This window comes from Anabrus simplex, chromosome 2 (genome assembly GCF_040414725.1).
Source record: "Anabrus simplex isolate iqAnaSimp1 chromosome 2, ASM4041472v1, whole genome shotgun sequence".
Taxonomy (NCBI): Eukaryota; Metazoa; Arthropoda; class Insecta; order Orthoptera; family Tettigoniidae; genus Anabrus; species Anabrus simplex.
The window spans coordinates 1,040,564,612-1,040,591,952 of record NC_090266.1 but is presented as its reverse complement, the minus strand read 5'-3'; the positions used below and the strand labels follow the sequence as shown (position 1 = coordinate 1,040,591,952).

The 27,341-nt window shown below is 40.8% G+C and overlaps 1 protein-coding gene across 1 annotated transcript in view; it reads right to left on the bottom strand.

Moving 5' to 3' along the window:
- LOC136863268 (TRPL translocation defect protein 14) overlaps positions 1-27,341 on the bottom strand; it is a 476,558-nt gene that overhangs the window by 375,262 nt on the left and 73,955 nt on the right. Inside the window, exon 3 of the mRNA XM_067139653.2 lies at positions 8,115-8,152. Coding sequence (XP_066995754.1) covers positions 8,115-8,152 — 38 coding nt within the window. The remainder of the gene's footprint in view (positions 1-8,114; positions 8,153-27,341) is intronic.

Here is a 27,341-nt window from a genome sequence, read left to right as displayed (position 1 = left end):
TTAGTGTGGAGACGCCTTAACACAGATCTCGAAGAGCAGAACCTCGTTAACACTGTGAAGCACGGCGGGGGTGGGGTTATGGTGTGGGGCTCAATGGCCGCTTCAGGTGTCGGGGCGTTGGTATTTATCGAGGGGTCTATGGGCAGATTTCAATAATTGAACATCCTGAAAGAAAACGTTCGCAAAAGCGCCGAAAAGTTTGGGATTGCTAACGAGTTTTACTTCCAACACGACAAATACCCCAAACATACGACGGAAATTGTTCGTTTGTGGGTACTCTACAACACACCGCACACATTAAAAACACCTCCTCAATCGCCGGATACCAACCCCATCGAGCATCTATGGAGTGAATTGGAGTCCAGACTAAGAAACCACCACATAACAAGCAAAGCACCCTTGAAACAGTTACCACAACAAGAATGGGGGAACATTTCATCTGAACTAACACGGAAACTGGTGTTCTCAATGCCCAGCAGGTTAAAAGAAATAATATACAGGAAAGGCAAACAAACGCGCTACTGATCGAGTTGGTAATATCTGTTTCTTCATTGAGTTGTGAACTCTTCTGGGATACGATATGAATACTTATGTCCAAACAAGTAGTGTCATGGAGTACGAATTTGTTGCTTTGTTATGTACTGTTATTTACTTCCAGTTTATCTTGTGCTTTTTAATGTACACTGCTGTACAAGGTATACGCTTGGCTTTGTAATTTTGACCTGTAATCAGTATTGGTCCAGCAATAAAGCATTTTGTTTTGGATGGGTTGGGGTATGAATACTTTTGTCCATTTCTGTATCTCTCTCTCTCTCTCTCTCTCTATATATATATATATATATATATATATATATATATATATATATATATATATATATATATATATATATATATATACAGGGTTATTCACCTAAGATGTGATACGCAAATAACGTCTACACTATTAAGGATATCGTATTCTGTTTTCATTTTCGTAAATGATACCCAGTGGTTGTAAAATATTGGGCTTATTAATAACCGAGATATTGGTACTAACTCCATATTTTTAAATGGAACGACACAAATACATACAGCTGGCCTAAAGGTTCAAGTGCGTAAAAGTTCAAATATTTAAGTATTTTCAAAATCGGACAGTTACTTTGAGATATCAATGAAAACCGTATTTGAGCTTTTGCGTGCTGCATCAGACAGCGTGTGGTCGGCCAAGGACGTATTGACACGCAACCTGTTTCCTGGCATTGATTCCAGCCACAGAACGGATACCAGGCATGTACTGTAAACTATCGTAAACATAATGTCATGCACCGTAACATACCCTGGGTCTGCAACGTTATTGTACGACTGGTAAACACACAAAGGGAAGGGAGATTAAAGTTTCTTTATGTTTTGTTCTGAAATCCATGTGTAACAGGTTGCGCTCAGTTTAGCGATGAGAAGGATTTGGATAGGACGTGGCCGTGGCCTATCTCAAAGGTACCAATCCGGCATTTGCCTGGTGTTGAACATGGGACACCATGAAAATCACTTTCAGGTCGCATAAAGTACCGAACTCGCTGCCAACATGGTTTCTAAATACGAAAGTCAGGGTCATAACAATTACACTGACGAGACGTTATGTTCCCGAGCCCACGCCCTTAGGGACAGTTCCAGTAAAGTCTACCTCGGACATTGTTCATTTGCTTTTCTATAAGGAGCTCTTCAGGTGTCCTATGTTCTGTTTATTTCTCAATTCATACAGTAGTATGTACTGTACACTCAAACCAGTGACAATTATAACTTTCGTTATGTTCCTTTGAAGTCAAAGTAAATATTTTATTCCTTTTAAAAACATCAACCCTCCCAGTCCTGCCATGAGTTCGCCTGCCATGCACACTTTGCGAACCCATCACATGTGTACGATTTGCTTACATGCCCGGTATCCATTCTGTGGCTGGAATCACACCCAGGAAACTGCTTGCGCGTCAATATGTCCTTGCCCGACTGCATGCTGTCTGATGCGGCATGCAAAACCGCGCATGCCGTTCTTACTGATATCCCAAAAAGCAACTGTCCGATTTTGAAAATGCTTACATATTTTAACTTGTACGCAGTTGAACCTTTAGGCCAGCTGTATGAATTTGTGCCGTCCCATTTAAAAATATGGAGTTAGTATCAATATCTAGGTCATTAATCACCCCATGAGAATACGTAACACATTACTGTACAAGCCTCAGGGCATCATTTACGAATATGAAAACAGAATACCGGTATCTTTAATGGTTTAGACGTTATTTCCGTGTAACATCTTACGTGAATAACCCTGTATATGCGGGGTGAAAAGGCATGTTGCACCGCGATAATACGGGATAGCAGTGAACGACATTTACAAGGCATACGTGAAAATAATGTTCATTTTTCGGATATTCTGTACGTACCGTGACGGTACGTTGGAAAACACTTATGAGAAGTAATGCAATAGGTATGAAAACGCGCCGCAGTACAAGGGAAAGCAACCTGTTTTATTGTATTTTTTTAAATATCTGGCTTTTGGTTTTGTTCAACCCTACGGCCAGCCTCAAACATTCTTTCTTTGCTTTTTTGCTTTACGTCGCACCGACACAGATAGGTCTTATGGCGACGATGGGATAGGAAAGTCCTAGGAATGGGAAGGAAGCGGTCGTGGCCTTCATTAAAGTACAGCCCCAGAATTTGCCTGGTGTGAAAATGGGAAAACACGAAAAACCATTTTCAGGACTGCTGACAGTGGGGTTCGACCCCACTATCTCCCGGATGCAAGCTCACAGCTGCGCGCCCCTAACCGCACGGCCAACTCGCCCGGTAACAGTATTTTTGATTGACTTGTTAATGTAAGTCATTTTATATATTTCCTACACATATATTTTAAATTTTTAATTGTGAACTGGCACGATGAAATGAATTTACACATTTCAGACGAAAACAAAAACCCAGCCCCCTAGCCAGAGAAATTAACCAGACAGTGTTTAAATTCCCCGATCCGGCCAGAAATCGAATCCATGGCTCCCCGCACCGAAGGCCAGTACACTGACCAGTCAAGGAGCCAGACAAGCGACCTGTTGTGATAAACACAATATACCAGAACGAAGGTCACTTTGTCTCCTATACGTAGACATCAGTACCATGGTCGCTTGATGGTTACCCGTGTGCAACGAGTAGGCACTATGTGCGTTAACAAACACTCCCACGCGTGCAACGTAAAACGAAACCGAAAACATTCACTTTTGTCCTTCTGGACAACAACAGGCCGTAGACAGCTGGACAATATTGTAGCAAATATAGTTCACGTTTCCGGTATAACTTTCCTTAACATCCGGTATACAGTTCGATTTGAGAAAATAGTTTTCTGTATACAGTTCCATTTGAGAAAATGGTTGATAATTATATTCTTGCTGTGAAAAAATTTTGGCCTATCATAAACAAGGTCAGATCAAAAGGCCCCCGGACTAGTTCTAAAAGTGCACCAAAAACAGCGGCACAGGATTGCGCTAGCAGCTATAGTGACCTTTCAGCGTCGATATAGCAGTGTGTCAGAGGGACATCGCAGCGTTAACACTGGGAGTTGCTAGAACGGTGTTTTGGTAAACAAGTGTGTGTAGGGGGGGGGGGGGGAGCGGGGAACCTGCGATTACAATCTGGAAAAGAAGGTGGAACGATGAGCCAATGCGATTGTTTGCGTTATACTGGGCACATCAGCCTCAGACACACTGAGTTGAGTTTTGTCTCAGGAACGTACCCATAGACTCAAATCTCGTCACCGATGACGACGGATCATTCCCGACATGCTCATGGAGATCGTACCATACTGCGACGCGACGTCCCTACTGCTCAGGGGTCAGCAATTGGGGCTATCTTGTAAGTGACACGCCGCATGTTCAATTCCGAGAATTACTGCACTGACCCGTATGAGATGAACAATGTCCACAATGTCGTAGATTATCCTGCGACGATCCTCAAGCACAAGTTCCCAAATTCGTTCCACATTTTCGGGGAGTGATGTTCGTAGAAGGTTTACCAGATCGCTCCTCGTTTTCAAGAGTTGTTCTGCCTGTGAAGTGCATGCGCCAGTCGAAACACTGCGTACGACGCATTTCCTCATTAACGTATGCTTGCCGAAGTACACTTACTACAAAAAGTATTGGCACACCCCATGTTGTTGTACTATTGGGAGCAATGAACGACAATGTAACATGCAAGATGTACACGCAGACAGAGATACGATAGATACACAATATTACGTACGACATTATGCAGGGACACGAGCAACGAGCGATTTCGAAACGAAAATATAGTATTAGAACCGCTAAATAATTATTGGCACAGTGGAGCACTCGTACCCCTCGGTGGTGTAAACAGCATGGAACACAAGGTCATGTTTCTGTATCGTCAGTAAGGATTGTTTACCAGTCTGTTTGACGGTAGATGTGGTGGTGCTCAGTACTGTCAACATGGAACTAACATGTCAACATGGGCCGTTCGAGAGAACATTGTGTTACTGCACTAACAAGGCAGAAGTTACAGAGAGATCGGTAGAATGCTTAGTATCAGCTTCTTCACTGTGCGATCTATTATACACAAATATAAGGAGCATGGATCTACAGAAACAAAGCCAGATCGGGTCGCCCACGAATACTCACACAACGAGAGAGACGGCACATCGTACTTTTAGTCCAAAAAAAAAACTCGACAAGAAGTGCTGCCTCGTTAGCTGCGGACGTCGCCACAACATCTAACAAGACGGTAAATGGACTGACAGTACGGAATGTCTTGCATAACGCCAATATACAGCGAGTCAAAGTGAAACTCATACACCACTGTAACTGGTGTGTGTGTGTGTGTGTGTGTGTGTGTGTGTGTGTGTGTGTGAACAGAAATGTGGACAATAATTTATGTTCGCATATTATGTTTGGAACAATAAAGGTATTTCTTAAATTATTGAGTCAGCACAGGTTAGTTAGGAACAGATGTAAGAGATTCTTTGTCTAGATGTTGCTGGGGCACGTCAAAATGAAACTCATACAGTCCTACATGGCAGATAAGAGGGCAGTACAAATGCTGTATGTTTGTGTTTATTGTGTTTATTTTAAAACATTCAGTTTATTGTGTTGAGTTGTGAAGTACAGACAAGTTTCGGTGCTATCATGGGGCGTTAAAGAGGACAATCTTTGAAGGAAAGATAACTGATGATTTTTCACTATAAGAGAAGAAAATCACTCCGATAAATTTTAAACTTGTAAACAGGGGTCATGCAACTGTACAGTGCGTTATAAATAGATATAAAAGTACACGCATCATTGAAAATAAAAACGAAGTGAGTGGGAGAAAATTTTTCAACCTCAGGGAGGAATGTTGGATAGTAAGACAATTGAAGAAAAATCCAGCGATTAGTGCTCCGAAACTGGCTGTGATGGCTGAGGAATATACCAACAAGAGAGCACACCCAGAAACTATTCGACTTATCCTAAGGAAAAGTAAAAGGCATGGGCGGATAGCTAGGAAAAACACATTTGTTAGCCAGATTAATAGGAAGAAAAGGTCGAGCTTCGTTAACGAATATATAGAAAAATATTTTGACTATTGGAAGACCGTTATGTTTGCATATGAAAGCAAATACAATCCCTTCGGATCAGATGGAAAGATTTATGTCTGGAGGAAACCAAATGAGTTGAAACCTAGCAATCTACGTCCAAGTGTCAAACATGGTGGAGGTAGTGTAACTGTCTGGGGGTGCATGTCAGCTAGTGGACCAAGAGAGATGACTTTTATTGATGGAACCATGGATCAACATGTGTATCTAAATATACTGAAAGAATATTTACGACCTAGCGCTCAACAGCTTGGAATACTTGATCGATTTAAGTACTACCAAGATAACGATCCAAAGCACAAAGCTCAAAGTACGGATATGGCTGCTGTATAATTGCCCAAAAGTACTCGGGACACCTCGACAGTCACCAGCCTTAAATGTGATAGAAAATCTGACATTGCTTGGAAGTAGCGATAAGAAAACACCAGATTCCGAACAAAGATGATCTTAAAATGGCTTGATGTGAAAATGGAAGAAAATAAATCCATCTTATCGCGAAAAGTTGGTACAATCTCTGCGTAACCGTTTAAGAGCCCTGAAAAGTGCTAAAGTGTATCCTACAAAGTATTGACTGTTAAAAACATTATGTTATTAGAGATCGTCCAAGAACTACTTGAAGGTGTATGAGTTTTACTTTGACCTGTTTCATGCATGTTTAAGAATAATGTATCAATTTTCTTTGTAAGTATAAGAAATAGGAGTCGATTTACTTTGTACCTTAGTAGAGAAATATGTATTTATTAAAACAGAACCAAGACTAAAATAAAGTAATATTTATACTTTTTTGTTGAATCCAAATAAACAAGCTTTCCTCTAGTGTATGAGTTTCATTTTGATTCACTATACATGGCAGATCCCCACGAAAGAAACCATATACGTCGGAGGCAAATAGGAAGAAACGCCTTGCGTTTGCCAAGGAATATTGTGGAAAACCGCTGGAATTCTGGGACACTGTAATATTCTCAGACGAGTCGAAGTTCAACCTGTTTTGTTCTGACGGACGAAAGAAAGTATGGCGAAAACCTAACACCGAATTACACCAACAACACACAGGCCAACAGAGTAAAGAATGGTGGTGGACATGTTATGGTTTGGGGGTGCATAGCATCCTCGGGAGTTGGAAAACTGGCCTTTATTGAAGGACATATGGGTCAGTACAAAAAAATTACTGGTGTGATAATTTATCCAACAATGTACACATGCTCAGCCTGGATGGGGTCTTCCATGTCCAACAGGATAACGACCCCAAACACACTGCTGCTTTAAAAATTCGACAGTGGTTACTGTATAATGCCCCCTGACGACTTTTTACTCCACCACAGAGCCCCGATTTGAATCCCATGGAGCATTTGAGGAATCATCTTGGAAGAGAAAAGGTCAAGTGCCGCCCGTCTGGTAAAAAATAACTGAAGAGGGTTCTACAAGATGGATGGTCGGCAATTGCACCTGAAACGACGAGGAATTTGGTGCATGCAATGCCGAAACGTCTGGAGGCTGTTATTCGTGCTAATGACTTGTATACACGATACTGAAACGTACACACGAACACCTACAGTGTTTAATAGTATACTGTTCCAATACTTGTTTTGCAGTGTTAAAGTGGATGTCCTTGCGAAACTACATACTTCTTTTGTGTTATTGTTGTGATGGCAGTGCATTTTAGTTTGGTTGTACATTATATTAAGGGCTACACATGTTATTTTCTTTCAAGCTTCCTGTATACACATATTTTGGGGAAACATAGGGTATGCCAATACTTTTGGAGCAAGTGTACAGTATATCCCAAGTCTCTTTGGCCGATTTGCTCAATTTAACGCATAATTTCACGTTGGCTCGTTGTTCCAACTTTATGTCCATGATGTAATCGCAGACTACCACACACACGTATTCACAAAAACACTATAACTTCCTATAAAATGAAAAAGAAATGGCGTTTGGCTTTTATGCCGGGAGTGTCCGAGGACATGTTCGGCTCGCCAGCTGAAGGTCTTTTGATTTGACTCCCTTAGGCGACCTGCGCATCGTGATGAAGCTGAAATGATGAAGACGACATATACACCCCGCCCCTCTGCCATTAAAATTAACCAATGATGCTTAAAATTTCCTACCCTGCCGGGAATCGAACACGGGACCCCAGTGAGCAAAGGCCAGCACGCTAACCATTTAGCCATAGAGCCGGACACAATTTCCTATATTAATACAGTGATGTCTCTTGGCACAATGCATTATCTAGATCGAAGATCACTATAGCTGCTAGCGCAACCCTGTACTACTATCAGTTAACATACTACGGAACTATTATAGGAAAGTTTTGATCTGACCTTGTAGCAAGCTACACAAATATATCAGATTACCAATAATTTAAAGATTCTCTGTTTTTCTATTTACAGCAAACTAACGAACAAAACACGTAAACAGAGGAGTTTGAATCAATAAATGAAGCTACACAGCTACAAATATGAACTCTACAACTACAAAAATAACATGACCCAAAACCAACCAGAACACATACCTTAGCAAAACTGTGGCTGTTTCTGGCACACGAAATACCTGAAAAAGAATTAACTCATCTTGCGAAAGTGGCCCTCAAGCATTTAAATCAACGAAACTGAAAACAATCTTACCATTAGGACTCGGAAGTTCAAGATTTACTTGGTCAAAAGGTTTCACCGAGTGATGAATACTATCCTATATTGCACTTCAACATTTTCCTAATAATTGTCAAGCTTTCCTCATTTACCTGAAGAAGTTAACGATAGAAGGTATAGACGTTAACATTCAAATGGATATTAAAAACTTAGAATAGGAGGCAATTAAATGACTTTAAACCTGAATTTATAGTTATCTGCAATCTGAGATCTTTTTTCGTTGAGCCACTGCTGGCAGCATTAATTTGGACAACAATGCTCTTCTTAATAAATGAAAATCAACGAGCAACACCATTAAGTATTGTTTTGTAAAATTACTGTGCGTTAACAGCTGGGATATGGTCATTCAGCCCTTTGGGACAGAGGTTTTGTGTGGATATCATGAACCATTGTTTCACAGTCTGTTTTCTGCCCTCTGTGATCTACTGAGGTGGTGCAGCTCTTTTCAGGTACACCCCTAATGGAGGTGAGTTGCACGTACCATTTTAACAACATTCCAGCCCTCCTACCGGGAATCAAACCCGGGCCACCGAGGACGGCAGCTAATAGTGCTAACCGTTACGCTACGGACGCGGACAACAACAAAGGTGAAAGATTACTGCCTTGTCTAAACCCTGTAAGAACCTTGAACAAAGAACTCATTCTACTATCAATTCTCACTGCAGCCCAGTTGTCAAAATACATGCCTTCTATTACTTTTAATAATGTACCCTTAATCCCACAATCCCCCGAAACAGCTAACACCTTTTCTCTCGGTACTCTGTCATAAGCCTTCTTTAGATCTACGAAACAAACTGTTCATTCCCGTCGTATCATTTTTCAATTTAATGGCGCATACCGAAAATATGATCCTGACAGCCCCCGTGGTCTGAAACCATGCAATATGCTCTCAACCACTGATCACACCTCCCTTCAAAAATGTCAGTGAACACCTTGTCTCGTATACAGATCAATGGAATACCTCGATAAATTTTGCAATTATTCCTGTTCCCTTGCTTAACAGATAGTTGCAATTACTGATTTCGTCCAATCAGAAGGTACCTTACTAACATTTCACGCTAATCTTATTACTCTATGAAACCATTTCATCCTTTTCCTACCACTATATTTCACGATGTCATGTTTAATTGCACCTATTTCTGCTGTTTTAAGACAATGGAATTTATTTACCATTCTTTCCGCATCCTCAAGCGTTATTTCCCCAACACCATTGTCCATCTCCTCATGAACTCGGTTGTTTGCGACCTCACCAGAAAGATTTCCTTTTACGTTCAGAAGATCTTCAAAATATCCCTTCCTCCTGTCCAGTGGTTCTCTGGAATCAGATATGACTTCACCTGACTTACCCAAAGCACTATTCATTCACGTTTTCCCTCTCTTTCTATATTTATTACTGTCCCGAAAAATTTCCCCTGTTGCTTTACCTAGCCTTCCCAGGTTATTAACAATCTACCTATGACTTTTCTTGGATTCAACAATTATTTGTTTCGCTCTGTTTCTTCCATTCACGTACAATTCTCTGTCTGCATCAGTAAGAGTTAGGAGCAATTTCTGAAACGCCTTTTTACGTTTACAAGCTGTTCCTACTTTATCATTCCACCAAGATGTTTTGCTTTTTCCCATCTTTACACACAGCTGTCCTTAGGTACTCCCTTGCCGTTTCTACTACAGCATCCCAGTATGCAGCCCATTCATTTTTTTTATATCCTAACATGCTTGTTTGGAATCTGTCACTAATCATACCCATGTACTTCCATCTAATTTTCTCGTCATGGAGATTTTCTACCCTTATTCGTCTGCGGACAGATTTCACTTTCTCTATCCTAGTCTTACAGATCACGTAGTAGTCTGTATCACCAAAAAATCCCTAGAATACCCACACATCCCTAACAGATTTTCCGTATTGAAACATTTCAAAGAATGTATTTGTAACTGCTAATCCCATACTAGCACAAAAGCCAATAAACGCTTCCCATTCTTATTAGCTTCCATATCTTTCCCACATTTATCGATCACCACCCCACATCCTTCAGTTCTATTTACAACCCTCACATGGTGAAAACACAAAGAAAATTCTCGTCCTAATTCCTCCAATAGATAAATCTATCTACATCATTCGCTCATTTACGTGCCTAAGACAAACTATGTTGCGTGCAACCCACACTTTCCCTTTCCCTTTTAACACCTGTTAAGAATGCTTTATCATCAATCACTTCCTCGTTATAACCCCTTACCCGAATGCCATTAACTCCTAACACATCCAGACGCATCCTCTTTGCTAACTCAGCAGTTCTACTTTCTTTCTTCCATAAGCCCCATTAATATTGAGAGTTCCCCATCGAATTCCATTTCGTTCACCAAGTTGTTTCCAAGAAATCCCTCGCCAGTCAAATGAAATTGGCACTCCGTTAACTCCCATAGTACGAGGTTTGTTTAAAACGTCCTGAGCATGTTCGGTAAAAATTATGTGAAGGAGTATTCTACCCTACTTACACGTAGTCCCAGAAAGGATCCCTTCTCTAACGGGTTAGTACCATCGGCGGATTGTGTAGTCCTAGTCGTCTGAGCAGGAGGAGGGCCATGACTCAGAATATTTCCGATATGCCCAGTCCTATCCCATACCAAATGGTATCCCGGCTCTCAGAACCAATAATTTGGCGACTCAGCCGTTGCCCATGGATCATGAACCCGTAATATTAAAAGAAGCATTTTGAGAGAGAGGGTTGGAGGGAGGTGGTGATGATGCTTGTTGTGTAAAGGGGCGTATCATCTAGGTCATCGTCCCCTAATGGTACGAAATGAGACGAAATGTTATGACAATTAAAACATCCATAATCCTCCAATGACCAGAATTCGAAAACGCGAGGACGAAGAATGAATGAATGTATGGACATGAAGTTAAAACAATCAGTGGTTCCGACCCGCAATGCCTCACATTCACAGAAACTGGCGTAAAACAATAGTATTACTGACCAAGGGACTGCTTCTATAGCATAATACTGAATCGATGATGCTTGTAGTCTAAAGGAGTCCAAAATCCAAGTCATCGGTCCCTCATAATGGCACTTATCGCTAGGAAAATAGAACCATGCTATGTGTCATGTTACGGTACTAATCAAAAGAAGCGTAGACTCGCCTTATTCCACACAGTATGGTACCATGCACAGGTAATGAAATTCGCACATGTAATACAGACCTATGGTGTTTCGCATATTGCGACGCCATTTACAGGTAACGCAAACCTATGGCGCTCATCACATACGTGTACTAACCACAGGGACTCGCACTATCCCGTGGTGTAACTCACATAGTGGGTACTAAGCACAGGCAAGGAAGAACCATGGTGTCGCTCATATAGGGGTACGAATCACAGGTACTCTAAAATGCATCCTGAGCCACACACTGTCGCTACTAATCACAAACATATTTTCTACCTAATATAGTGGTACTACGCACAAGTAAAAGCGACCCATGTTGTTCCCTGCGTGATGGTAATAATTACAAGTAGTCTCCTGGTTCTAATTCGATCATCCCTTGGTCGCCCCTTTTAGTCGCCTCTTACGACAGGCAGGGGATACCGTGGGTGTATGCTTCGTCTGAGTACCCCACCCACAGTGGGTTATGAGTTTGGTCCGCGAGATGTATTTTATTTCCCTGAAGTCCGCCGGCAAGCCGGTTAGGAACCCCCTATCCGCCACCTGGGACGCGCCACGTAGAGGTATCACCTCCCCCCCTGCTACGCCAGCGTAGTAGGTTCGTGGTTGTAGGGAGGAGCATTGCAGGTGCCATTCACGGTGTTGCCACATTCCTGCACTCCTTTCTTCTTCCCTTCACTTCCGCCTCACTTGTTCGTTCGTTCGTTCAAACCGCTGCGTTCTGCTGTACGTAACTCAGAAGTAAGACGTTTGACAACTCCAAGCAACACGAGCCGGTCAGCAGGCTTATCTACATGGCAATCGCAATGGGTCCGCCCACGTATCCATGGCAACCATACACCCTACTCCCTGCAGGCAGTAAACTGATCTCCCTGTAAGAACTCTCAGAACGCATCTTTCAGTATTACGACTACAAGACGACATTACAGTACCCCACACCAGAAGTGAAACAACATTTCAAGAATACACTTGCTCAATCATGCCATCACATTTGATATACTGTAGACGAGATGCTTTTGCTTCCGCATATTCCAGTCAACAGAAATTAATTTACTTATTTTTTTCTCTGGTTTAATTTCCTATAATATTACATTTCCCTCTCTTAACTGAGGTTAATATTGTGGATGACATAATTTGGAACATTTCAACATACCCGTCACACTATATATGTATATGAATACACATGGTAAAATTGATTCTGCGCCATTCATTGTACGTGGATCGTCGGAAGTTTAGCAGCCCACAAACATGGTAGAAAGATGGATACGTGCGTCATCGGAAGTTCAGCAGCCCACAAATATGGTAGAAAGAGTGAGTCCTCTTCCACATATGTTTCTGAACATAATCTAGGAATGCTATGGTAGTTGTGAAAGCAACCGATATTGTCAGCAAATGCATCGGATACTTCCCGATAGACCGAAGGGATATATGCTAACAGAATTATTTTAGCCACCTACCAATCTCAGAATCTTCCACTTCTCTGTAATCGAATAAGCTGCACAGTTCTTTACATTACCGAGCGAGTTGGCCGTCAGGTTAGGGGCGCGCAGCTGTGAACTAGCATTCGGGAGATAATGGGTTCGAACCCCGCTGCCGGCAGCCCTGAAAATGGTTTCCCGCGGTTTCCAATTTTCACACTAGGAAAATGAGGCTGTACCTTAATTAAGGCTACGGCCGCTTCCTTCACACCTCTAGCCCTTTCCTTTCCTATCCCTGTGCCGATGCGTCGTAAAGCAGATTGTTTTAAAAAACGCTCCCAATTGCCAATTCTCTGGTAAGCTACTCTTTACCCATAGTTCGATTTTGGTGCAGGGTAATTAACTGGGGACTGAACATTATGTGCACTTTAAATATGTAAAATATTTGTGTAACTCTAACGGGACGGTTCTTCATTTCATGAAGAAGTATTCGAAATACAGTAGGTACTTGATTCAACGTCGTCTTTCCCCCACTCCCACTATATCTTTTCTAGATCGAAGTGTTTGTCGTCGGATGATGTAAACCAAGCAAGTAGGACGACAGTGTATTCGATTGAAGAGCGCATATTTGTTGTGGTAGGTACTGAGTGACTAATTCTTTCAGTGTTGGGGACTTCTGAGGGAATATAGTTGACATGCACCACCCATCTGAAACAATTTCGAACTTAGCTAAGAAACTGGAGAGCAGGAAGCTTTAATAAATATATAAGTTGGCGAGTGATCGGTCGATCGGTGCAGGAATTTTGAACAAGGTACTTAATATTTATAACTAGGGGCGGATTTTAATAACCTAAAATATATGCGAGCATATATGACATGTAAAGCATTCACATATGACCCAGAAAGACAAAAATACGAGCTAAAGATTAATGTATGTATAAAATGTAATCTTAGAGTTTAATTAATTCACGTATAACTAACTAAATAAATAAATAACTAAGTAATTAATAAGGTAAATAACTAAATAATTCACGTATAACTAAAATTACATCATTACCGGTTACACATTATTTCTATCATCTATCAGAAAAGTTATTTGTTCCACTTCGCGTTTAGCTATAGCAAGTAATTTACCCTGAAGTATATATATAAAACTATCAGTGACGAAGTACTTGGCTAGTGTCTAATCAACAAATGATTTATAAAAATGACCGAGTGAATTGTCCGTGCGGTTAGGGGCGCGCAGCTGTGAGCTTGCATTCGTGAGATAGTGGGTTCGAACCCCACAGTCGGCAACCCTGAAAATGATTTTCCGTAGTTTCCCATTTTCACACCAGGCAAATGCTGGGGCTGTACCTTAATTAAGGCCACACCGTTTCCTTTCCACTCCTAGTCCTTTCCTGTCCCATCATCGTCATAAGACCTATCTGTGTCGGTGCGACGTAAAGCTAATTAAAAACATTATAAAAATGAGAATGAAATATCCGTACCTGCATTAGTTCCCACCGTCAGTGAAATTACACTGGATAATCGCGTGCATTTTTAAGTTGGCAAATTCGGAGGTTTTTATGCCAGAAGAAACTGCGCTCGACATAACACGATGCCATGGAGCAAATTTGAATCAATTTTATCCGGGGGAAATTTTGGTTCAAAACCCTCATTATGCTCCGTGTTCACAAAGAATGTCACTTGTTTTGCGAAGCCCTGCAGTCTGAAGTCCATTGGTAGATAGTGTGCCAAAGCTTGATGTTATGTATACCGAGTCTCTTGGAAGAACTGAAATCTTGCACAATCTTAATACATGACTCATCAGAAAGATCATTACCCCTGCAGAAGAATAGTAATTAAAAACAACTTTGTTCAGCTTATCCCAATTATTTCTGGGGTCGTTGGAGCCACCAAGGCTTATTTTTGGTTTTGGCCGGGGTTTAAGACCGGATGCCCTTCCTGGCGTCACGTGATTCTTGAGATGAAAATCTCGACCCAGAATCGACCGGGATTCGAGCCTCAGCCTTCCGGGTGGGAAGCCAGCAGCTAAGCCACTGAGCTAATCACGCCGCCACCCCCTCCCCCTCCTCGCGAAAGAATAGTAATGACTGCAATAATATTGTGTAGCACCGAGCCACGTCCCCAAGCGAGTAAGGCTAGAGAGAGAGAGAGAGAGAGCAGGGGAAGTTCCTTTCATCTTCTGTACTCAAGACAGACGTTTCCACGAACATTTTCTTCCCGTTAGAAATTAGACTGCCTATCTCGGGGCAGTTAGAGCCTCCGTGGATCAGGCGGCAGCCAGCCGGTCTTTCACCGCTGGTACCGTGGTTCAAATCCCGGTCACTCAATGTGAGATTTGTGCTAGACAAAGCGGAGGCGGGACAGGTTTTTCTCCGAGTACTCCGGTTTTCCTTGTCATCTTTCATTCCAGCAACACTGTCCATTTCATCTTTCATTCATTAAGTATGGCCCCAGAGGAGTGCGACAGGCTTCAGCAGTTGGCACAATTCCTATCCTCGCCGCTAGATGGGGGCTTTATTCATTCTATTCCGGACCCGGTCGAATGACTGGAAACACGCTGTGGATTTTTCATGTCGGGGTAGTTGCTTCGAACCTCTTTTATCACTGCATGAAAACCATGCGCGGGGCGTGTAATAATGACAATTTTGGAGTAAAGCAATATAGTCCTTTCCCTGCTTTGGTCATTTGAGGGCCTGCGTCGGTTAAAAGCAGTAGAATGCTTTCCCTCTTTACAGCATCTGGCCAGAATAGCGGCATCATCAGGCAACACTGCAATGGCTAAATCATTTACTTCCTCCACAACTTCATGTTCGCAAAACTCCAGTCTTAAGAAAATAACATACTCTTTTTTTTTCGTATGGTACTGAAGTAGTACCAAAGATCCTAAGGAAAAATATGACTTAATTTTGCAGGATTTTTTCTTTGGAGACATTTAGTGGCTATCATCATTGAGACAAAACTTTTTTTTTTTACAATTTGTTTTACGTCGCGCCGACACAGATACTGTAGATCTTATGGCGACGATGGGATAGGAAAGGGCCAGGAGTAGGAAGGAAACGGCCGTGGCCTTGAGGTACAGCCCCACAATTTGTCTGGTGTGAAAATGGGAAACTACGGAAAACCATTTTCAGGGCTGCCGACAGTGGGGCTCAAACCCACTATCTCCCGAATGCAAGCTCAGGGCTGTCCGCCCCTAACCGCATGACCATTAAACACGTTATCCAGGAGCTTTCAGAATGTTGTTTTCCCATAATGTGTATCTTAGTTAGAGACTTTTAGTACTACAAATGTCCGACTCGTTGGCTGAACGGTCAGCGTACTGGCCTTCGGTTCAGAGGGTCCTGGGTTCGATTCCCGGCCGGGTCGTGGATTTTAACCTTAATTGGTTAATTCCAATGGCACGGGGGGTGGGTGTATGTGTTGTCTGCATCATCATTTCATCCTCATCACGACGCGCAGGTCGCCTACGGGAGTCAAATAGAAAGACCTGCATCTGGCGAGCCGAACCCGTCCTGGGATATCGTGGCACTAAATGCCATACGACATTTCATTTCATTTTTCAGTACAACAAATAATTTCACATTTACTTTACAAAATAATTGGTTCATGAAACTTTCATCGCTAAGCTTCGACCTCTTGAGAGAAAGTACACCTTCGCATTTTCTGAAAATACAGTCTTCAGGGGCACTTGAAGGAATACCTCCGTTCAGTTCAAGAATATCTCCAGCAGTGATGGATATTGTAGGATAAGCTTGATGTACTTGGAAGTACTGGAGAGGTAAGAAAATACCACACTCAGCACTGATGAAACTACTAGTTCTGCTGTAGTAGAACTGAAAAATTATCTTCTTCATTTATTTTTCTCCCGTTTCTACTTAACCACATGTTGCCCCATCAGACCGGGCATTTCATATGTGGGAAATGCTTCCTGTTTCAGAAGGAAAATTGCTTCTTCCTTCTCTCCTTCTAGCCATGAAAATTTTAATGTAGGAATCAAACTTGCTGCTATATATAACTTCCTGTTTGTCACGGTCGATGCACACCTCTTCTGTACACCTTCCGCTAAAACCTTAAAGCACGCGTTCCAGAGATAGTGCCCATTTATACGAACGAATTTACTTACTTTGCTATATTTTATCCACCAAAGAAACCAAAATAATGGGCAAGTGGTTAGTCCTATCACAAAATAAAACCAAGTATGGGACTTAAAGTTCAATTTTTACAAAAAAATAGTCATACACATTTTCTTTGTAATGGTCCTCCAAGAAATTATGCTTTTCATTTCAAACCACAAGCTCCGGAGCAAAAATGACAATTAACTATTTAACGATGAGTAGAAACAAAAGTTGGTGACATCGTCAACCATCGGCACGTCAACGAAGGGTACGTTCTGCTAGTTTATTTATTTTTCTACTGTGTCTAATGTTTACATAATTCATCCTGTAGCATAATATTTTATGAGCTCGACACTAAGTTCTGACGACAGAATGGAGAGGGGTATACTTAGATGGTTTGGACATGTTAAAGAAGATTAAAGAGGGAAGGACGCCGAAGCGAATAATGGAGATCCAGATAGGAGAGAGGGCAAGACGGAGACTCAGACTAAGGTGGTTGAAAACAATCAAGGATAGTATGTATGCCCAACCCTTCTCCTGTTTCCCTACGGGGTCGGGTATGAAGTGTGATGAATCTTCGTAGCGAGTTTTTACGAGCGGATGCCCGTCCTGACGTCAATCTCATCATCAGAGGAGTTAGTGAGATGAAGTGAATGATGTGATATATGATAGAATAAAGGGAGATGATAGTATAACTGGAGGAAACTGGATTGAAACTGAGCAGCTCGAAAAATTCTAACAAAGATAAACGGAGAAATAATTCTTTCAGGTTTAAGCTGTTCTAACGAGATGTAGGTTGAATGTATGATGTAGCAATGCTTACACCAGAGGAGAAATGCTTGGGACAGGGGCCTAACGTTAGGGCCTGCAGGGCCTGCAACAGGCGGGCTCGGACCTTTAAGGGGTCCCGCAGACTCATCGCAAAAAAATTAAAATGATATCTAGCCTAATGTCACTCTACACGGAAAGGATCTGGACAGTTTAGTAGAATCAGTCGAAGTAGTTTTTTTTTTTACAATTTGTATGTAGAGAAATTGCCACTTCGTTGCATCTAGCAGCAGTTTATTGTAATGAGTGTAACACAGCACAGCTGTAAACAATGCTCGCCTTTGCCGTCTCTGTCAACACCGCGACACACTCCTTAGCAAAGACCCGCACCAAATTGTTCAAAAATAATTACAGCAATAAAAATTAATATCAGAGTATCATATTTTAGTTTAAAATGATACTTTCTTGATGTGTAGTGCACCCAAGATCGTATTTTGCACAAATTGTGCAAAAAATGTAACTTTTATCACACATTTATTCGACAACAATGTGTAACACCAATGAGAAGTTTGTGTAGTAAGAATCAGTCAACTCAGTTTCGAACGAGCTTTTTTTTTGGGCGAAGTTAATAATAGGCTTATCATTTGTACCATGACGAATATAAGATCAAGTGTGAGGACTCAGCCATTATAGCATGGTAGTTTGTGGTTGCGCCACTGCAAGCAGTGCAAGCGATTATATCTTACAGTGACTCTATATGTCATATAGTGACCCATATAGAGTCACTGTATTATATCTAACAAATGCTCCAGCAGTTCCGGCAACCCAGGTATAGAAAATTGCAGGAGACGTTACTGTCCGAAATATTTCAGTGAATAAGTTGAATTTTCTTTGCTTTCAGTTCCTAAACTCAGTTCATTGTGTGTTGTGTACTTCAAGCATGTATCTTACGTGGCTTGATTAATTTAATAGTTCAGCATGCCGTACTGTTATCTGCCTGGCTGTAAGTCAGGCTATGATAGAGTAGTTGATGATATGCGATTTTTTTCACCACCGAAGGATAGAAATCAATTTGATAAATGAGTCAGAGGTATTTCACGGAAGGATTCTGAGTAAACGCGTAATAGCAGAATTTGTCATGTACATTTCTCTGATGATTTGATAGCAAAATGGTGAACAAGTGGATATCTCTCGTGTGAGATGGAAATTACGTCCAGGAACAGTGTTTCACATTTTCGCTAATTTGCCGAAATACCTTTCAAGTGAGATTAAGTTCCGTGAAATTCTCATCAGGAAAAATAAGTTAGACACCATCAGGAAAAGAATAAAGAAGATTGAAGACAGGAGTGCAGCAGCGAATTGGAAATTAAAAGGTCGGTCTAATGTTCATAAAAATTTGGATCATTAGAGTGTACTTTATGATGCCGAAAAGATAATATTAACACTCAAAAGGCGCCTAAAATATGCTAATCGAAATTTAATTCCAGCTAGATCCAGTCTCAACTCAGAAAAATCGAGAATTAACTTGCTGGAGAAGCTGGTTAGTAATAAAAAGGCATTTAATTATAAACACCTTAGCAAGAAGGAAAAAATGATAATCGACCCAATGCTCAAGAAATGCCAGGTGAAATCTTCTAATGGAATGAGGTACAGCAATGAATTCATTTTAGAGAGTTTATTGTTGAGAATAAAATCACCGAAAGGATTCCGTCATTGTCGGCGACATAACAAATTGAGTTGTTAAGTAAGTACTTTTAAATAATTCATCCGTGTTTGTTATAATATGTTGGGAGTTATGTGCTGTTTATCTGTATATGTACACTCCAGGAATCTGTGCTTTCCGCAACATGCGATGAAGGCCGTCCGTAGCTCTTATTTTCATGTTGGATTTTTTCCATTGTACCCTGGCGTGGTATTTTAATTGTAATCCATCATTGTATTTTAAAAGAGAGTCTATATACTTATCAGATACGGAGCAATACGTTTCCTCTGGCTTCATTCCAAAGACTACCCGATCGGTACTGTGGAGCTTGTTCACTCTAGCGCTGCCTGGCGGGGCGCGCTTGATCTTCAGGAGTCCTCACACTTGTTCTTATATTCGTCATGCTTGTACGCTTTCATATTTTTCAAACATTATTTCAACAGTATTTGACTAAATTTTGTTCGTTAATATTTCTGTGTTGTAAACAAAAACATTATTATTACAGAGACTTCGGTATCGGTTGCAGAGTGTAGTTACTGAAACATGAAACCAAGTAAAGGTCAGTACGAACATCTAAGCGGTTCATGGTTGGCAGTTAAAACATGGAGGCAGTGAAATAAATTCCTTTAAAATTATATTTGAATAACCTTACACTAACGAAAAATCCCTTTGTTCATATAACTTGACAATATATTTCATTCTACCTGCTGTAATTACATTTATATTAAGTTATTCATAGGTTTTACATTTTATTTTAGGGGGCCAGAATGTTTATTTTGGCAGGCGGGCCCGCATTATATTTGTTATGCCCTGGCTTGGGACCAAAAGTTACTGGATTCTACTGATGCACCTTCGAGTCCCGTGTGCAAAATTAAAGACGTCGCATGAAGGCAGCTCTAATCATCCGAGGTTTAATGTACACCAGTTGAACATTGCAACAAAATAACAAAATTAGTAACACTTAAAAATACACTATTCATTTTTATTTAAAACGAATCATCATTTTCTACACACGAAAAAGAATGAGATGTCACTATCATAAAGGTATGTTATACCTATTTGTTTTAGTCACCTAACTATACCGACCAATGTTTTATTCAAGCATAGCAGTGATCTGTATAACCCTGTGTTGATGTAAATAACACGATTTGTCAGTCGTCTGTGAGACAGTGAGGTGAACGGATGTGCTGAGTGGAGCGCGGAGCAATGGGTAACACGTTGACACAATATAGGATAGCGACTGGCAGCTGGAACTGTAAAAAGGGAAGTAGAATGGAAACAAGAATGGAGTTAAAGGGTGAAAAAAGGAGGACGGTGGCTACGTTACTGGTGGCGGCGGTGGTGATGGTGTTGCTGATAATAGGAGGAGTAGAGGTTAATCCTGGCCCAGGTCCAGTAGGTTCCATTGGATGGGAAGAATTCGAAGCGATTAGAGAGATAAGAGAGGCTTGTCCGACGGAGCAAATAAAAGAAATGTTCAGAGAGTTATCCAAGGAATTTATGGACCTAAAATTGAGTGTTAAGGAAGATGTAAAGAAGATATTGGAAGAGGAAGGGTGTAATAAAGATGAACTAGACCTATTGAAGCAGAAGGTAAGAAATTTGGAGCGGGACCTGAGAGAAACGAAGAGAGAAGTTGAGAAGAGTGTACAAGAAAGTGTAAGAAAAAATATCTTCATATATGGTGTCCAAGAAGAGGAAAGAGAGTCGAAAGTTGAACTAGTGTACAAAGTGGTGGAAGTGATCCAGAACAGGATGAAGATCAACTTTAGTGAAGTTGATATAGACGATGTGCAGCGTGTAGGGAGAATGAAAGGAAAGAGACCAATTAGAGTGAAATTACTATCGACACTGATGGCGGATATTGTAATAAGAAATTCGGGTAATCTAAAAGGAGAGAAAGTGTGGATAAAAAGGGAGATGGACAGGGAAGCGAGAGAGAAGAATAGAATCCTGAATAGACATTTAAGAGAGGCAAGAAAACAAGGTCTTAAGGCATATATTAGAGGGCAGCAGCTGGTGGTTGGAAACGACAGATGGAATCGTGTATGGGGTGTGGGTGGGCTGAAAAAACTGGATGTAGAACAACAGCAGCAGAACGAGTCCTTGGCAACAGAGGGAGTAGCAAGGAAGGGCATAACGAGGAGTGGCAGTGACGTAGAAAAGAGTGATATTACGGAAGTGAGCGAAGTCCACATCACATCAGGTGCGGGAAGTAGAGATATGCTGATCAGCAGTGCCAGCAACCAGATGGGCGGAAATGCAGAGTCCTTGAAGAGTCAGCACAACACAGAGATGGAGGAAGCAAGTAATGTGCCACAACTGGTGAGGAGTACAGTGAAAACTGTGAATGAAGGTAACAGTAGGCAGGGTAAAGATGCATCCTCTCCGAGTAAAAGGAACATAGAAAATAAAATGGAAAAAAGGCAGGCGCTAAATAAGGAAATATCATTAAGTTTGAAAGATTTATGGGGAAAGAAAAAAGGCACAGGTATGGAGAAAGGGAAGGAAGAAGGGAGAAAAGAGGATGAGGAGAGATCTGGAGAGGACATACAGGGAAGAGTGACAAGGAGTAGAGGAGGAAGTGGAGAAGCACAGATGCAGAGAGGGGGAGGGAATAAATAACTAGATATGGCGATAGGGGTGTGGAATATTGAGGAGTTGTTGGGGAAGATAGGGAATAAAGAATTTGAGAGAATAGTAAAGGAGTATGAGATCATTGCCCTAGTAGAGACGTGGTTAGGGAAAGGGGTAGAAATTGAATGGGATGGGCATAGAGTGGTCAACGTGATAAAGAAAAAATGGGGAAAATGGGAAGAAACCCGGGTGGGATAACAGTTTTAATAAAAAATGAGATAGTAGAGAGAGTAGAGAGAATACAAAATGAGGTAGAAGGTGTGGTGTGGTTGAGAATTAAAATCGGAAATGATGCGAAGGAGGCAATTTGTCTGGCTCTATTATACAACCATCCTAAAGACTAAACTTATGCGAATAAAACATTTTTGAAGAACTGATTGAAGAAATAAACAAAATTAAAGGATTATGAGGAAGATGGAATGATATTGTTAGGGGATTGGAATGCAAGAGTGAGTAATAGGGTACCAGATTATGGAAAAGAGGATAATGAAGTGAGGGAGTACAGAATAAATAGTAAAAACAAAGATATAAATAGCTATGGTGTAATGCTGTTGGAGTTATGTGCTATAGAAAAATTATATATTTTAAATGGATGGATGAAGGGAGATAGTAAGGGGGAACTGACATTTATCACATCGAAGGATGGGAGTGTAGTAGATATACGAGTAAGCACGGAAATAGCTCTAAAGAAAATAATAAGTTTTGAGGTGACAGAATGTGTGATAACAGAACATATGCCTATCAAGATAAAATTAAGAGGGGATAATGATGGAGTGAAGAGAGGGGTAGGAAAAAGAGACAGGTATAAGGAGGGATGGAAGTACATTTGGAATGATACTACGATTGAGAAATTGAGGACAGTGTTAAAAGAGAGGGAAGAATGTATAAGGGTTGAAAGTGAAAGGATGCTGGAAGGAGGGGATGTAGATGAAGTTTTAAAACTAATAGAACGCCCAGTATGGAATGTGGGTAAGAAAGTGAGGAGGAGAGAAGGGAAAGACAGAAACATAGGCACGGGGTGGTTTGATGAAGAGTGTAAGGGGAACCGAAAGATTGTAATGGCTGCTCTAGCGGACTTTAGGAAAGGAGGGGAACAAGGGAAAATAGAGGAATATTGTAAATTAAGAAGAGATTACAAGAAGTTACTAAATGAGAAAAAAATGCTGGAAAGAGGCGGAAGCTGAAAGAGTGAACAGATATTGTAAAGAGAAAAGATTTGATAGGATTTGGGAAACTATAAATAAGACAAAGAGAACTAGATCGACAGGGGAAGGAACAATGATAGCAGAAAATGAGTGGATAGGATATTTTGCAGAGCTTTTGGGGGGTAGGGGGGAATGGCACGGGGGTAGGGAAAAGACGTATATTGTAAAAGAAGTACAAATAGGAGTACAGTTACTAGATGAGGAGATAACAAGCCAGGAAATAGTTAGGGTGTTAAGTAAAGCAAAAACTAAAACAGCGGGTGGGGCAAATGGTATTACTAATAGGATATGGAAGGAAGTAGGAGCAAATGAAGCAATGCTGAAAGTGATGGTGAAATATTTTAACAAGATATGGGAAACGAATAAATTTCCTAGCGAGTGGAGAAAAGGAGTACTATGCCCTATATACAAAAATAAAGGAAGTAGAAGTGATCCAAACAACTATAGAGGAATAACACTCCTGGATTCGCTGTCGAAGGTTTATACAGGAATTCTAGCTAATAGGATTAAAAATAGGGCAGAGAAGTATGGAAGGATTTCGGAGTATCAAAATGGGTTTAGAAATGAGAAAAATACTGTGGATAATGTACGGATTTTGGATACTTTAATTACGAAGTATGTGAAAATAGCAGGGAAGAGATTATATGTAGCATCAACAGATTTAGAGAAGGCCTTCGGTGTAGTGAATAGAGAGGCGTTATTTACTAGATTAAGAGATGTTGGGTTATCGAAGAAAATGAGGTTGGCGATAGAAGGAATATATGAGAAAGTATTGGTGATGATTAAATTACAAGGGGGTGGGTTGAGTAAGTGTATGGAATTGAAGAGGGGTGTGAGACAGGGTTGTAAGCTGTCACCGATATTATTTTTATTGTTTATAAATAATATATTAGATGGACATGGAGGTGAAAGATGGCAATGCCCTTGGATTGGGAATAGGGAGATACCGGGACTGCTATTTGCAGACAATGTATTGATCATGGCATTAACAGCAAATGGATTGCAAGAAGGGCTAAAAGTGGTAGTGGAATATACGAGAAGATGGGCGCTCAAAATAAATGTACGGAAGACGCAGATAATGGTATGTAGGAAGAGGAAAGCCAAAAAAGAAAAAGAAATTCTGAATAGTCGAGCAGCAAGAAATCAGACCAGAAAAAAGATGGAGTATTTAGGAGTAATAATTAGTAGTAACGGTTCGTGGGAAAATCAGAGCAGAAGAGCCAAATATAAAGGGAGGGGAGCACATGCAGTAGTGGGGATATTAGAAAATAAATTCCCGGATATAAAGTACAAAATCCAGAGAATGGTGTTCCAATCAACGGTTAAAGGAAAAATGTTATATGGGGTAGAAATATGGGGATTGGAAGAAAGTAGAAAAGAACTAAACCAGGTGGTGGCTAAATTTAGTAAGATTATTATGGGGGTCCCAAACTGTACTGCAAATGTGGGGGCTAGAGTAGTATGTACAGAATCTATAGACAGTACTATAGCTAAGAGGGTGATGAAATATTGGATGAGATTGGAAGAAGGGAAGGGAGGGGATTTATTACAAGAGACGTATAGGTTCCAGAAAAATATGGAGAACGAGAAGTATTGGGTGAATAAGTGCAAAAATTAATTACGAAAACTAGGGTTAGGAGGTATAGGGCATGAGAGATGGGGAGAAAGGAAAGAATGGGTATGGAGAAGGGTTATAAGGAGAGTGGCCGATATAGAAAGACAGAGTTTAATAATGGAATGTAGAGAGAGAGCCTCACTATCAGTATTAAACAAATTGGTAGAAACTATGAACCCGAAAACCGAAGTCGAGGACAAGAAGGGTAAAAGAGGTTTATACTGGTGGGTTTTGGGAATTCCAAGAAATAGAGGGTGGATAGGTAGAAAAAATGCGGGTAGATGTATTCTATGTGGAGAAAGATGGTCGGACCTACATATATTTATCGAATGTAGGGAGTTAGAGGAGTTGAAAAAGAAAGTGTTGAGTAAGAAAGAGATAGAAAAAGTAGAAAAAAGGGAAAGGATGACGGTATGGCTAGCCAGAGAATGGGGAAGAGGAACAAATATTTCCAAATATTTAAATATGGTTAGAATTAGATTTATAATGAAATTAAGAGAACAAGAGGTAGAAGAGTATTGCAGAGGAAGGGGAGGAAATACGTAGACAAAACTGCTAGGTTATATATAATTTTATTACAATAAGAGGAGTTTGGAATATAAACAGATAAGATCGTATGATGAAAAGAAGATTTGGATATATTGGGAGAGGATTGCATTATATGACAGAACGTAGGTGAATGAGTTGATAACACAATAGAAGAAAAACTAAACATTAGTTTAAGATTCTAATAAGTAATGAGTGGCTGTGAGGAGGAGGAACTGTTGGACGGTTTAGAAACATAAATAAGTGGTAAGAAATGGGAGGAATAAGGAAAAGACAGGTTTGATTTGTTGGCAATTCGGTGGTTTAATATGCAAGTTCAACTATAGGGGGAAAAAAGTAATTAGGGAGAAGTTTCTAGTTTAGTATGAGAGACGTAAGAAAGATGAAAGATGTGAGGAATAAGGATATGGAGAAATGTCAACAAGTACGTTTGTAAATAGTGTTTAAATATAAACTATAGGGTGTAGTGGATGAACATAACCAAGCAGTGTAAAAGTCAACGTATAAGTATTATAAGAGGGATGAACAGAGGCAAGGAAGAAGTGAGAGGGGAAGATTGGGATGGAAGGGGGGAGGGGTATAAGATGTAGACGGGTGGGGTGGTACAGTCCCATCCCATGGTGAAAGATGAAGCATGTCCGCTCACAGAAGATCAAGTAAATCAAGATGGGGGAAGGTATGAAGTAAGACGACTCGGTTATAGGTGGAGCAGTAGATAAAAACGTGACGGATCGTATGATGGACTGGTCAACCGCCTATACGATTCGTCACGCAAAAGAGGGAAGCACGAGCTATAGGTAGGGGTAATATCTCACCCGGGAGGAGAGGCTGATAGCGGTGCTGGGTGGGATGGCTCTCTCCTTACTAGGGAATTCCGCGTGCAGCCAGTGTCTTTTTTTTCTCTCTTGGTTTAGTTAGCTGTAGATAGTAGAATATGTGTTAGTACATTAGAATTGAGGTAGGGGATACCCTAACACGCGGTAGGTGTTTCTCGCATGCCAGAGACACCTCAATAGTTTTAGGCAAGGTGGTGCAGTACATGGTACGGATTCCGCCGGTGCTGTCACCACTAAATGAGTAGAGTAGATAGTAAATAGTTTCAGTGTAGATAGTAAGAAGTTTTACAAGATATATAGTAGTATGTTAGTTTATATTGTTTTGTTTTGTTTTTGGGTTTAGGTGTATTTCACGGTCTTTATTGCCTGTAACCGATGGTGTACACTAGGGTGGGCAATAAAGAGTTGTATTATAAAAAAATAACACGATTTGTACATCATGCGACGAAGTTATCTCCATATGCTCAAGTGTTAGAACTTCCATCCCTAATCGTAATACACATTTAAAGAAGAAAACAGCAGTGAAATGCTTTGCTATGATTTGTTTGACATCACACCAACATAGATAGATCTTATGGCGACGATGGGATAGGAAAGAGCTGGGAGTGAAAAGGAAGCGGCCGTGGCTTTAATTAAGGTACAATCCCTGGTGCGAAAATGGAGAAACCACGGAAAACCATCTTCAGGGCTGCCGACATGCTGTTCGAACCCAGTATCTCCCGAATGCAAGCTCACACTAGCCCGACCCTAACCACACAGTCAAATGCTACCTCCTCCACCCCTCCCTTTTTAGCCGGGTCATATTACAACTATTAACAACAATCGTTTACCATAGAGGCAAACAAGTAATTTAAATACGACTAATTAACCCTGGGTTCCACAGCCAAATGTGACAATTACAGGACCTTAGCCCTCATTTCACATGCAAGTTAGATCCTGCTTTATATACTAAAAAGAGGCTTAAAGCTTTCCTTGCTTCAGAGATCACCTAAACAAGCTGAATTTGTCCAAGGTATACGCACTAGAGAACAGATATTAAATATCTGCCAAATTTTGAAAGAAAGCAGAGAATTTCAACTTAGTCT